The following is a 13,249-nucleotide window of genomic DNA, read 5'->3' on the forward strand; positions in this document are numbered from 1 at the left end:
AGATATATAGTGCCGAGAGGCTATTCAAATGAATATGGAAGTATGAAGATATGACTGTAGTAATTGTATGCACATACGTAGTTGACTGAATGCAGTCAAAGGGCGTCGTGAAGGCGGTGAAACATGGCAGCCAATGTGGTGTGCCACGTGACTGCATTAGTCACTGTCAAAATGTCATTTGAGGATATATTCTGAATAGATCAATGTGGTGGCAGAATTATTCCTGCTTTATTTTTATTTACTTTGCCTGACTGAACGATATCACTGATAGTACTGTACTTCTTGTTGGTATTTTGCGATAAGAATGAGATCGGTGACGTTATCTCGAGATGGAGCGGCTAATTTTTCCATACTTTGCTTCCAAAGGCTCTCGACCAGTGTATTTTTTTTTAATCCGTGCCATCGTTCAAAACAGATTAATTACATTCGATGCTTTCCAGCAGAAATAAGTCAGTGGATGCCTCGGCATGTTTAGTATATAATTGCTCATAGGGACACAATGCTAGCTGGCTGCAAATGTCGGTTACTTGATATAAACTGACATCTATTCCAGACCACGTAGCGATCCTTATATTCGTGCTCTTTGAACTTTCTCTTCTTCTCAAGCAATCTCCTCAATATATACGTATGTACGAACCACCATCCTACTTGGACGGAAGCTACCAATACTCTCCGTACACGCACAATTATAACCAACCCTACGGTAAACCAACCCACCAATAACAATCCTCATATTAATCTAAGAAGGAAGAGACCAGCTACTGCTTGAGTCTGCTTCAGCAAATTCCCTCTGACGTCAGTTAACTGTTCGGCTAACCTGCCATTCCTTCATCGCCAGCCGTGCCACACAATGCACTGCGGAACAGGAAATCGAAGGCTCGGATTTCCGTATTTGGGACGGACGGAGATCCCTTGTCCGTGATAGGTCGGTAATGGGGTGCTGTGGGGCCTTGTGGCTTACGCCGCCGTCGCCCGGCGGGCGCCTTATTGCCCCATTTTTCCCCCGCAGATTCCTGATTCCGTTCCGGGTAATATTTATCCCCGATGGGTCTTATCCCCAGTATCACTGAATGGCTTAAGATTGTAGGCCGGGGGAATGCCGTTATCATTCGCGAATTCCCCATGGGGGAGGGACTGTACGGACGGTCGGTTGGATTTTGGGATTTCATTTGCCATGAGATGAACTTTCGTACAGGGGATATACGTTAGACACTGCCGGAGAATGGCCGAAAAGAGTCATAGTAACTACCTACCTAGGTACACTGCGTCCGTTAAAGCTGTCTGACCTCAAGACAGCAGTGGTTGATTAATACCTTGGGCCAAGGTAGGCAGTGGCTAGATACACAGGTACTGTACAAGGGTAACCTGCCAAGTCCAAGTCCAATTGAAGCAATTCCGCTCCAGTCGTAATAATAGAAATAGGTCGCTGTAACCTACCTACCTAGCTATTTGCAGTACTCTCGCACAAGATTCTTGGACTTGCATATCTCAGTCTGGCAGTCTGGCAGTCTGCCGACGTTGCTGCAGGATTGAGAGACGCACTCACATAAATCCATCTTGCCTATCTATACCTCTCTATATACATACATATGATATGTACTGACGCAGTATACCTTCCGACACGATGAAATTCGACCTCTTCGGACGGGGCTTCACGCTCCAGCTAGCGATCACAGTCGCCTGCGAGATGGCATTTATCCTATTCGGTCAGTAAAATACAGTACAATAAAACAACCCTTCAATTGAATTCAACCATTTTTTTTTAAAGAAAGACAAAAGAAAATTATCCCTTCTAACAGTTACCTACTACCAGGCTACGACCAAGGCGTCTTCAGCGGCATCGTCACCGACGAAGATTTTCTCAATGTCGTCCACCACCCGAGCGACAGTCTGCTGGGCATCATCGTCAGCATCTACAACCTCGGCTGCTTCTCGGGATGCATTCTGAACTTTATCTTTGGCGAGTATTTTGGGAGGCGACGGGCGATGTGGATTGCGATGTGTTTCATTATTGTATATCGCCTTGTGACTTTGTCATCCTAGTTATCTGAGATCTGGATCACCGGCTAATCTGGGAATTACATCTAGGTCGGCGCGACTCTGCAGACTACTTGCTTCTCCGTGCCCCATTTGATGATTGGGCGATTCGTCACAGGCATCGGGACGGGTATGTCTGTCATTTCTTTTTCTTCTCGAATAGAATAAATCAATCTACCCACCTGCTGGTTGATGGAAGCAAGCTAACAACTGACGTGTCTACCAGGCATCGAAACCTCAACCGTCCCGATGTACCAAGCAGAACTGTGCGAAGCGCACAAGCGAGGTCGTCTGGTTTGCTCCGAAGCGCTGTTCGTCGGGCTGGGGATTGTGATCGGTAAGAAACAAATACATATTTGACTTACCGTGAAATGTTGCTTTCAAGGACTGACAGACTGACAATGTGGACTGCTACCAGCGTATTTCTTCGACTATGGAATGAGCTTCACCGGCGCAGGGGCTCTGGCCTGGCGGCTGCCAATCGCATGCCAAATGATCTTCTGCTTTGTGAGCAGCCATCAAATCTGACCCATACCTGTTCACATCGTGTCCTGACTGTGGAGTGTAGGTAGTGATCATCCTCGTCTTCGGCCTCCCCGAATCCCCACGGTATCTCTACAACGAAGGCCGGAACGAAGAAGCCCTCCAGGTGCTGTGCGACGTGTACGACCGCGCGCCCGACCATCCGAAGATCGTCAAGGAGCAAAACGACATCCTCGAGGCGATCCGGCTGGAGACGCAGGAAGGGGGGTATTCGTGGACACATCTCTTCCACCGTGACGAGGTCCAGACCGGGAAGCGGGTGCTGCTGGCGTATGGGATGCAGTTTATGAACCAGGTGGGCGGGATTAATCTTGTTGTGTAAGTATTAATTATATCATATCAGTTTGGCGAATATGGGGGATGTTATAATAAACTGATTATATGATTGATAGCTATTTCGTCCCCACGGTGCTGCAGGAGAATGTCGGACTGCCGAGGAATCTGTCGTTGCTGCTTGGTGGAATGTACGTGCTAGATACACAACTAAATCCAATTCTGTCAACGACGCTGATTTAGTCTCAGCATCCAAACCATGTTCCTGGTCGGATCCTTCGTGCCGTCTCTTCTTGTCGACCGCATCGGACGCCGTCGTCCCATGATGCTGGGCAGTCTGGGCCTGGGGGTGTCGATGATGCTGATCTCCATCCTGCTCAGTTTCAAGGGGACGTCGATCGAGAAAGAGGCGTCGACGGCGAGTGTCGCTTTCTTCTTTACGGTATACCTTCCCTCCTCCGTCGCCTCCCATCATACGGGAGTTCTCCCTTGGTATGTACTGTACAATGTCCAGCTCGCTGATCGGTTATAGTATATGCTTATCTTCGGCGCATCGGTCAACTGCATCCCATGGGTCTATGTCCCTGAGATTCTGCCGTTGCACGCCCGAGCAAAGGGGACCGCAATCGGAATTTCGTCCAATTGGCTTTGGGTATGTACCGCATCATCTGATCAATTAAACCTAGCACCCATCAAGAAACCAATCACACATATTAACAATTATATTTGTAGAACTTCGTCATCGTCATGATAACCCCCGTCATCATCAACCGGCTGCAGTGGAAAGCCTACCTGATCTTCATGTGCACCAACCTCGCCTTCATCCCGCTCGTCTACTTCTGCTATCCCGAAACGGCAAACCTCACGCTCGAGGAGATCGATCTGCTGTACACGCAGCCAGGGGTACCGGCCCGGAAGGTCGCGAAGCAGCTTCAAAAGGAGCGTCGATTGCGACAGCAGCAGCAGGAGGGTGACAAGGTTGTTGTTGGCACTGCAGGCACGGACAGCGAGCGAGATGAGAAAGCTGCAGAGTCGGTCTCCGTGAACCATGCAGAGAATGCAGAACTTGTCGGGCTGAAGACGGAGACCGTCTAGACGGATAAGAAGGAAAATAGATAATCAGATGAGATGAGATGAGATGAGTGAGCTCAACCATCTTAGGTGATAAGAGCTTATATAAGGGAGGAATAATTGTTTTGATTGATTGGACAGTACAGTACAGTATGCACATATACCATAACATACTTGTGACAAAACTTGTGGACAGAACAAAAGAAAAGATGATAAAGACAGAGAAAAAAGAAATGGTATCAATTCAGCAATAGTCTGAGAAAATCAATTCGAAAAAAAAAAGCAAGGAAACAGGGATGTGCCAGGCAATGTAGTAGTAAAATAGCATGTGCTGTACAAAACGTTTGCAAGCCAGGAAATTCGGCTAGCTGCTCAATGAATACCAAGCAAGCAAGCAAGACGTATAGGATAATGTCGACAAATGAAATAAATGTCCAGTCTCGATGATAAATTTTTTTTAGACAGAAAAATGAGAGATGAGCTGAAATAGATGCCTTACTTACTCATCAAGCAAAGCAGAGGGAGAGAGATGAAAAAAAAAGTTAGAGTCTACACTCCATTACCGTTGACCTCATCGCTAGGCTTGTAATCAGAACCACCAGCATTCAACTTGGCCTTTTTCGGCATCTGAGCCATCCAGCTCGGCGGCGCAATGCCAGTTTGCTCGTGGATCGTACTGAGGAGGGGAGGGAGCGACTGCATGATATTGCGGATTGGGGCGGAGCTATCTGCGTCGCCGATGGCGGTGCCTACATCATCACCACCATCATCACATTAGCGATCTGATTGCTGACGCTGACTGCTGGGGAAGTCCTACCAGTATTCCACGTCGTGATCTTCGGCTGCATCCCGTTCACGGCAAGGCCGTTCGCCTTGGCCAGCTTCTCGTACATGCCTGTCTCGATCATCTTGTACTGCAGGAAGGCGTCCGGTCCGCCGAGGACGTTGACCATGGCTCCGTACGCCTTGGCCATCTCCATTATTCCTTCGGCTTCGCGTTTTTTCTGGTAGAATTGCGCGTCTGCTTCTTTGTTTTGACGGTAGTCTAGAATCACGCACACAATCAATATGGATACGTATAAATAAAGATAGTAGAGAGGGGTAGAGTCATTACACTGCGCATCCGCCTCCATCTTCTGCTTGTAGAAACTCGCATCGGCAGCTTTCTGCTCGGTATAGTACGCTGCATCAGCCTTCTCCTGCGCCGCCTCCCGCGCGATCTTGCTCTTGGTGACGTCCGTCGCGCGCAGCCGCTCCAGCTCCGTCTCAGCGCGCTTCGTCTCGACGGCCTTCTGCAGCTCGGCATCCCTCATTTCCGTCTGCCGCTGCGCCGTGATCTTGGCTAGCCGGATATCGCGCTCGAGTTCCGTCTGCCGGTTGGTGAGCTCCGAGTCTGCTTTCGCCTTCTCGGCCTTGCGCTTCGTCTCTAACACGGCTGTCTCCGCGTCGATCTTGGAGATCTCCTGCTTCGTGCGGCCTTTCTTCTCGGCTTCGCCGATCTCGCCGCGCATGCGAGCTTCGGCGACGTCGATCTTGGCTTGGTTGAGGGCGCCTTCGTGGGCTTTGCGGCTTAGGAAGGCAAAGTATTCGCTGCCGGGGGTGTCTTGGAGCTCTTTGACGTTGGCGTTGTAGCTGGTAATGTTAGACAAGATAAGACAATAAGAATGATATGTAACAGACTTACATTCGCAGTCCAAATTGCTGTAATTCATTTTGCACGTTCTCAATAACTAGACCAACCAGTTAGCTTTATCACCGTCTCACTCCATCAGCGCTCACCCTTTGTCTTGAAAACTTGTCGCTCTTTGAAGATCTCTTCCATGGTCATGCTCGACACAATCACCCGAGTCTCGCCCTCGATAATGCCCTTGACAATATCCTGGACGTGATTCCCTCGGGTCGGGTTGACCGTCCCCTTGGGCTGAGCAGTACCATCGGCGTTGCCAGACAGCAAGAGGGCATATTTCTTCAGCGCTGAGAGGTCGTTGTCGGGACCAATGGTGAAGACAGCCGGGAGAGCAAACTGCAGCTTCTCGATGGTCATGGCCTGCAGGTTCAGCGAGAAGTCGAACGGCGAGACGGAGATTTTGGAGCACTGCGCAGGATGTCAGCGTGGAAGCAAATAGTATTGTAGAGACAAGCATACTCGCTGCCATGGCATCACCATGGCCTTCTTGCAGATGCGAAGGTCTGGGATGCCCGCTCCCGTGATCACGAGATACTCGTTGGCGTTCGCGATATAGTACCTGGACGGCATCAGCTTTGAACATTCAATAAATGTGATTTCCATATCTGCTCACCTCATTTTGACTTTGTCAATGATAATCGAATCTCAAAAGAACGAAGTATTGTCTGCTGCTGAACGAGCGGATTGACAGTTATTATCAGCGAGTTTTGTAGTAAGTTTACTGATTTGGGGAATAAAGCTGATAACGAGATCTGTATCTGACACCTTGCATGAATGGACAGATGATTCCTGCATGACTGACGTGGTACAGAAGCATTATATACCTATCGTCGCTCTCCGATATCCTTGCTCTCTATCTGCGGAACCTTGGCAGACTTTCTCAGCATTGCCATACTGTAACTCCATGGATCCATCCATGATAGGCAGAGGCTTCTAGGCAAGGCGTCCCTCATTTCTCGTATGTATCACTATTGGTCATTGCCCCAAATACGCGGGCACTGATATGGACTGGATGCTGCAGCCTACAGGGCCAGCCATGGATGTATGCGCGTCAAAGTCGGGCAACACAACGTTGGCGCTAGTTCCTTTGGAACCGATCTGATTGTCTGATCTCTGTCTGAACAGAGCTAATAAGCGATAATCTCCGGGCACCACGCGGGAATGAAGGATGATGGCAGTGCATCTAGTGCAACCATTAATTAGTATACCCACGAGGTAGGGATGCGCAGCTTCGAAGCCCTGTTTATGTCATGATTTGGGGGCCTAGAATAATGCCTCACCAGATTTTTGTCGATTGAGTAAACTCTATAACTGTTAATGAGTGCCAACTTCTAGGGTCCTTTGATGCGGCTCTGCCTAGGTAGGTTAGGCAATGAATGACATCCCCAGTGTTCTACCGAGAGAATACGATCTAATCTACTCCGTAATAGGATTGTAATATTGAGGCTGTGCCTGCCTAAATGCGGAGTGTTGGTAGTGCAGTGACATTCTGTTATGCAGACTAACAAACTCTCCAGTCAACGGGCACCGGTTATTCGACAAGATGATTCGTTGGTACAGGATTATCGACAGGGCTGACTGGAAGGCAGACAGCTACCTGTAACTTAGCAGGTAGGTACCCGTGGTGCTAAGAATTGCTACCTGCATACTTCGTACATAGGTACTCTTGATGTCACTTGCCAGCATTAACAAACTGTAAACTGCATCTTCCAACCACTTGGGTTGACGATTGGTCGATAATCGATAATATATGAGCAGAATTATACTACTGGCCCGACTTCGTGAATTCCTTCGAGGGTCGTTAGCTGCAGGCCATGCCAGCACATGACAAGCGGTAAAAATAGGTCTCTATACGAGAACCTGCAGTTTGTTCGCGACATTGGACCAGTGTCCTTTCTTTCATGCAGGAATTTTATTGACACCTTGCCTCTCCTGCTTCCTGCCTATTCTTCACTGAAAATAATTCGACCACGCAATATGTCCAAGGCGAATTTCGCTGCTCCAGCCGACGACGCTGTCCCTTCCTACGAGGAGAGCATCCGCTCTAGCCCCTCGACCCTTATCCAGCGCGCCAGATGGCAGGGACCTCTACACCAACAGCTAGACGAAACGCGTCTGCGAAGAATCCATTCCATCCTGTCGACATATGTCGATCCGCTGCTCATGGAACAAGCTGCTTCAGGACTGTATAAAAGCGTCTTGCTTCTCATCCCCTCCAACGTTCCTTCCCTTCAGAACGAGGCAAAAGCAGACCCGTACTCTCCACCCAAGGAGCCTGAAATCGTTGGTTTCCCTTCCGATGAGGTCGTGAAACTTGTTCGCCTAGATGGAGAAGAGTATACCCTGGAGTTTTGGCGACAACCCGCAGTCATGGACGAGCTTGGGTCTTCTCTCCGAGCCAGACTGGCCCTAAGCGGGCATCGAGTGGAGGCAGAGCCAGATCCATCCGCATCGCCAGAGTCCCAGAAATCATCGATATCGGCATCCAGTCCCACCACCTCGAAAAAGTCCTTCTGGGGACGGACAAAGAAATCCTTTTCTCAGACCGAAGCTTACATTGTGGATCGCAAGTTGGGATGGCGGGCAGATGACGAGAATTATCCGAAGGATAAGGTCCTGCCTAAAGGTCAGGTGAGAGTGCGAGTTCAGTGGAGGGAGGTGTGCTTGCGCGTGGAGAACCAGCTAGGGTTGTATGAAACACGCAAGGGTCCGGGGATCTGTCTGACTGTTGAGGTGGGGAGTTAGTTTGTTGACAGGGAGATCAATGTAATTTGTACTCAAATTTCATGTTGCTACATGATTTCATCTCGCTCTGGTACTTAATATACTGGAAGGCAGTCAAGTCGTCTGCTATACATATTCTCATCACGTGCCAGTTGACGCGACCCCGCGGGGCAAACAGTGCAAACCGAACCAAACGATATTTGTTAGCTTCAGTCATAAGGAGCATCACACGGAATAAATTCATGGAGCTTGTGAATAGGCATTGAAGTTTTCCTTCTGGTTGATTCCTGGACTGTTGTTGTGAAAGGTACTACTCTTCTCAGGTAAGAAACATACTATTTTCCTTGTGTCGAGGCATCTATCTTTTTCTTCAGTTTTGGTCGGCATACACAAATGCCCCGCCGCTACACTGGATCGGTATCAATGTCCTTTCGAGTAATGAATGCAGGATTCCTGTTTCTTTTTACGTTTCACATCTTTCTATTCAGTCCAGTTCATCCAACTGCCTTTTTGTTTTAGCTCATGAATGTCCTGCATGCACACATGTATTATGTGCCTCCGAGTAACATGCTCGAGACATTACATCATCTTCCTTCCAGATTGATTTATTCCACCAAGCATTGGATCAAAACAAACAATTGTCCTCTCTGAGGGGTTCACTCAATGAACCAATGACAAATACTTATTCTAATCATATTATGATTTTATTTGATCGATAAAATGCACGTACTGATCTCTTTCGCCAGGAAGCGCTATCAAATCACCCAATAATATCTACCTTACACATACACATAAAATAAATCCTGGAAAAGAAAATGGCACCACCAAAAAACCCCCTCTCCGTCGCCACCTCAGCTCTCGTGCGCCTCGTCAATGAGGAAATGTCCTACCACCGCGAACTGGAGGAGCAGACGAGCCGCCTGCGCAAGATGGAAGCGGAGCAAAAAGCCGGCTCCTCCAACAGTGGCGACGACGATGATGACGGAAACCGCGAATTCTTGCTGAAGCAGCAGCGTAAAGTTATCGAAGAGACGAAGGCCGTGTTTCCCAGCTTGAGGCAGAAGATTAACGATGCGGTTGCTAAGTTGGAGGGTTTAGTGGTGAGTATTTCCTATATATTGTTGTCTCATTCTGATTCAGCGTGGCTGCTAGCCTGTGTCAAATATAGAATGCATAGACCATTCTGTCTCTCCTTTTCTTTTTACTGATGGCTCGTACACAGGCCGAGGAAGGCCAGAAAGGCTCCGAGAGCAATGTCGAACTGATCAACGCCGCAAAGGATGCTATTTCCAAGGCCAAAACCGCACTTAGGGAGTCTGCTTGATTCGAAAAGAATATCATAACTTAACTCTGTGTCAATATTGTATAGAATGGAGTGGAATGCAATAAATTAAGTTGGTTGAGGCTGCCTTCATTGCTACGGCCTCGACGGACATCGAAAGAAAAATAAACAAAAGCATAAACTTAGGGCAGACCATGCCATGCACATATCTATCCATTTGTTAAGAAGATTATCCTGACCTGACCAGACCAAACCAACGCCAATGTATCATGCCGTACTGTACAAGAGAATATCAAAGAAATAGTCAAGATACAACTCGTGTCGCCTCAACTGGTATCCATTTTCTCTCCCCTGTTGTCGGATATCTCCTCGCCCTCTTCGAGCTCATCTCCCTCCGCCTTGTCGGTCACCTCCCCCTCATCCGCCATATTGACGTCTTCTTCCGTCTTCTCGTCCGACGTGGTCATCGACTGGCGTAAAGGGGATGTCGCCCGCGTTTCTGTTTGAGGCTTCTCTACTTGGAGTGAGCCAGCCGCAGAAGCAGTCGTCGACTCATCCACACTGGGCTGAGTCTCAGCGTCTGGTCGCGGGGTGTTGACGCTACTGCCCTCTCCGGCCTCTCCCTCTCCGCCTTCCTGCATTCCTTCTCTGCGCTCGACCTCCTCCTTCTCGTCGCGGATCAACCGTCGCAGCTGCATGCCTTCCTCGACGATGCGGCCGAACTGTTCGCGTCGCTCCGACCACGTCTTGGCGTACTCCCTGCTCTCTTTCTCGAGGTCCAGGATCTCCGCCCGCAGCTTCTCCAGGTTGGCCAGCTGGTCTTCCCGCGGCCGAAGAAGGCGATTACTCGTGATCTTTTCCGCGAGGTCATCGTAGGTTTTCCGCAGCGCGAGCGTCTTCTGCGCGGCCTCGAGCTGGATGCGTAGTTCCGCTGTGTTGTCGCGCACCTCCTGGGCCGTCTGCTGGATGCGCAGTTTTTCGGCCGCATATCGCTCCCGTTCCTTCTCGTTGCTCGTCAGCAGGAACTGGATGCGGGCGATGCTGCTCTCGAACGCGGCAAAGTCCAGCGTCACGTCCTCTTTGAACTGGCGCCATTCTTCGAGCTTCTTCTGTCTCTCCGCCTCCGCAGCTGCGGCCGCATCGGCGTCTGTTCCTTCTGGGGGCGGAGTGGGAGGGAGCGTCGGAGGGTTGAGAATCAGCGAGTCGCGTGCGAGCAGACGTTTGGTGATTCGCTTGAATGGTTTTTCTTCGACGTTGAGAAGGCGGAATTTGTGCAGGCCATCTGGGGTCGTCAGCTAGAAGAAAAAGAAAAAGAAAAAGAGGCAAAACAGATCCTACCTTCCTCAGCCTGGTCTAGTAGGGCGTAGGAAGACATGATGTGTGTGTCTGTAATTCCAGCTTTTGTGGAGGTGGAAACAGCTGAGGTTTGCTGGCGAGTTAATAATGGCGGTGACTCTGGCGAGGCTGGGGCTGTTCGATCGATCGATCGCCATCCAGTCCGGGGTCTTTGTTAAGCTCGCGCCCCACCGGTCTCCAAGCGAGCTTTATGTTGGATCCTCTCATGGAGCTCCACGAGCTGAGCTTCGCCCTGCCCTGTCCTCCAATTTACGTTCCACACGATTACCTGACCCTGCTGGCATTGGGTCTGTTCTACTTGTTTTCCCGCCCTCTGGGCGTGGCAGACTGCAATCCTCCATGTTTCTCACCGACACGACGCGTGCCTGATTCCACCTAATTATCGCAGTGGACTCTCCTCTCGTCAAAGACTGCTCTCGCGTATGCGTTGTGCCCCGTCATGCCAATTGCACTAGATTGCTGATGACATCAATCCTCCAGCCTCTTCCAGCTCTGCGATTTCCTCTCGTGCCATGACCGAAATGTACTCGGGGCTCCATGCGGGCCAAAGATTCAACTCGCTCGAGGAATTCAAGTCCTTCATCCGGAGCATCTCCGTCAGACAGCATTGGGACCTCCGGGTGGTGCGAAGCAACAAGAAGAGCGTCGTCCTTGGCTGTCGCTCCTCTCCCAATTGCTTTTTCCGGGTCGTATGCCGCGCGAACAAGAATGCGACCTACATCACCAGCCTGCAAGACGCCCACAGTTGTCGTCGAAACGCAGCCTCGTCAGGAACGACTCCTGCGCGGTCCGAAGCGTCTCATGTGCGGTTTCTGCTCAATGAAATTCCCAAACTGTTCGATATGAAGAGTAAGATCAAGGGTCAGGACGTCGTGGAGGCAGTCAAACGCTATCATGGCTACGATATTTCCATGAGACAGGCCCAACGGGCTTTGACCAAACTACAACCGCGACAGTCGAGAGCGAATCCGGACCAAACCTCGGGTGGTGAGAGTGACGCGCCGCAACAGCAGTCAGCGCCGCCAGCTCCAATACAACCAGGGAACGGGACGGCGTTCAGCAATCTTACGGAGGAACGGTGGCCTCAGAATGGGCTACCGCATACGCTGATTGAAGGCGGAGGTATGGATCAGGATAGCACTTCGCCGGATTCCACTGCTCCACCGCAATCGCACAGTCAGTCGGTATCCAACATATCCCACCACAGCCAGGCACCCTCTTCTGAATCGAGGTCTGTCTCGCATCACCCTTCACAGATCAATACGCTTCCGCCGCCGCCGCAACCATTCGCCCAACCTCCGGCCCAAAATCAGGTTCCTCCACAGGTTCCTCCACAGGTTCCTCCGCAAGTACCTCCACCGCAATCAACCCCCAAGCCTCAGAGACAGCAGCAGCAGCCGCCACCGCAGAGCGGCCATCCGGCGGCAGCTCAACTGGTGCTTACGAACTTCAAGATTGAGTTCACCTGCACTACGTGTGGAGCCCTGAACCAGAGCTTTTTCCCGAATCAGGGAAATGTTACGGGCAACAGTTATCTACCTCCGCATCCAGTGCCACAGAACAATCCTCGCGCTCAGCCGGTTGCTAATGGGGAAGCCGGAAACAACACAGCAAACGGCTTTAATGGGGATGAGTATCAAGGCAACCATGCGAGTCATGGTCGGAATATGCCGTCCTGGGCACCGGGAGGACTGGAGGTGCCAATCACTCCGGCAAACGGATGACGGGCTGTCCGAGGTCATGACGGAATACAGGAGGAGAGTCTCTGCCTGACGTTTATCGTCAGTTGTCGATTGTCGGGCGCGGCATATATTCCAGTATTATCGAGCGGACGTTCATCTAAGATGGACTCAACCCGCCGACGTCTTTAACGCCGGTTCCCGAGCATAAGAGAGCTCAAATGTGTGGCAAGTTCAGTTTCTAGGAAAGGGACTGACGATGACGATGATGACGATGACATGAGAGGGTATTATTCATTGACAGCATTTCGGGTCGCTGTTGATACTGCATATACCGTAAATAACTGGCAGTCAGGGAGCTGGATCAAGCCAGTCAGTTGTTTCCAAAACGAAACAACAAACATCCTTAAACTCATTCTGATGGGGCTCCTCATTAGAATCTTACATTTCGTCCATCTCTAAATTCAACTCAGTCCACTGTATTGGTGGTCATGATGAATGAGTGAGTGGGTGGGTGGGATTCTTTTCTTTCATTTCTTTCTTTTCTTTCTTTCTTTCTTTCATGGAGAACATGGAGGGAACACGGGACAGGACGGT

The 13,249-nt window shown here is 50.1% G+C and overlaps 6 protein-coding genes across 6 annotated transcripts; 4 read left to right on the forward strand and 2 right to left on the reverse strand.

Moving 5' to 3' along the window:
- Positions 1 to 1,937: 1,937 nt before the first annotated feature.
- On the forward strand, positions 1,938 to 2,378 carry VTN77DRAFT_2533 (uncharacterized protein; the record flags this gene model as incomplete). Its single annotated transcript, XM_069418383.1, has 2 exons — positions 1,938 to 2,013; positions 2,089 to 2,378. The coding sequence occupies 2 exons, from the start codon at positions 1,938 to 1,940 to the stop codon at positions 2,376 to 2,378; spliced, it is 366 nt and encodes a 121-aa protein (XP_069279159.1).
- A 2,095-nt stretch (positions 2,379 to 4,473) lies between these two features.
- Positions 4,474 to 6,229, reverse strand: VTN77DRAFT_2534 (uncharacterized protein; the record flags this gene model as incomplete). Its single annotated transcript, XM_069418384.1, has 7 exons — positions 4,474 to 4,673; positions 4,742 to 4,969; positions 5,039 to 5,556; positions 5,609 to 5,654; positions 5,704 to 6,019; positions 6,071 to 6,170; positions 6,225 to 6,229. 7 exons carry the CDS (start codon positions 6,227 to 6,229, stop codon positions 4,474 to 4,476), a joined length of 1,413 nt encoding a protein of 470 aa, XP_069279160.1.
- Positions 6,230 to 7,435: 1,206 nt separating this feature from the next.
- On the forward strand, positions 7,436 to 8,356 carry VTN77DRAFT_2535 (uncharacterized protein; the record flags this gene model as incomplete). The annotated part of the gene is made up of 1 exon (XM_069418385.1): positions 7,436 to 8,356. The coding sequence occupies one exon, from the start codon at positions 7,436 to 7,438 to the stop codon at positions 8,354 to 8,356; it is 921 nt and encodes a 306-aa protein (XP_069279161.1).
- A 794-nt stretch (positions 8,357 to 9,150) lies between these two features.
- Positions 9,151 to 9,659, forward strand: VTN77DRAFT_2536 (uncharacterized protein; the record flags this gene model as incomplete). Its single annotated transcript, XM_069418386.1, has 2 exons — positions 9,151 to 9,435; positions 9,558 to 9,659. The coding sequence occupies 2 exons, from the start codon at positions 9,151 to 9,153 to the stop codon at positions 9,657 to 9,659; spliced, it is 387 nt and encodes a 128-aa protein (XP_069279162.1).
- A 284-nt stretch (positions 9,660 to 9,943) lies between these two features.
- Positions 9,944 to 10,992, reverse strand: VTN77DRAFT_2537 (uncharacterized protein; the record flags this gene model as incomplete). Its single annotated transcript, XM_069418387.1, has 2 exons — positions 9,944 to 10,899; positions 10,956 to 10,992. The coding sequence occupies 2 exons, from the start codon at positions 10,990 to 10,992 to the stop codon at positions 9,944 to 9,946; spliced, it is 993 nt and encodes a 330-aa protein (XP_069279163.1).
- Positions 10,993 to 11,485: 493 nt separating this feature from the next.
- On the forward strand, positions 11,486 to 12,697 carry VTN77DRAFT_2538 (uncharacterized protein; the record flags this gene model as incomplete). The annotated part of the gene is made up of 1 exon (XM_069418388.1): positions 11,486 to 12,697. The coding sequence occupies one exon, from the start codon at positions 11,486 to 11,488 to the stop codon at positions 12,695 to 12,697; it is 1,212 nt and encodes a 403-aa protein (XP_069279164.1).
- Between the last annotated feature and the right edge of the window lie 552 nt (positions 12,698 to 13,249).

This window comes from Rasamsonia byssochlamydoides (genome assembly GCF_041956645.1).
Source record: "Rasamsonia byssochlamydoides strain NRRL 3658 unplaced genomic scaffold VTN77scaffold_19, whole genome shotgun sequence".
Lineage (NCBI taxonomy): Eukaryota > Fungi > Ascomycota > Eurotiomycetes > Eurotiales > Trichocomaceae > Rasamsonia > Rasamsonia byssochlamydoides.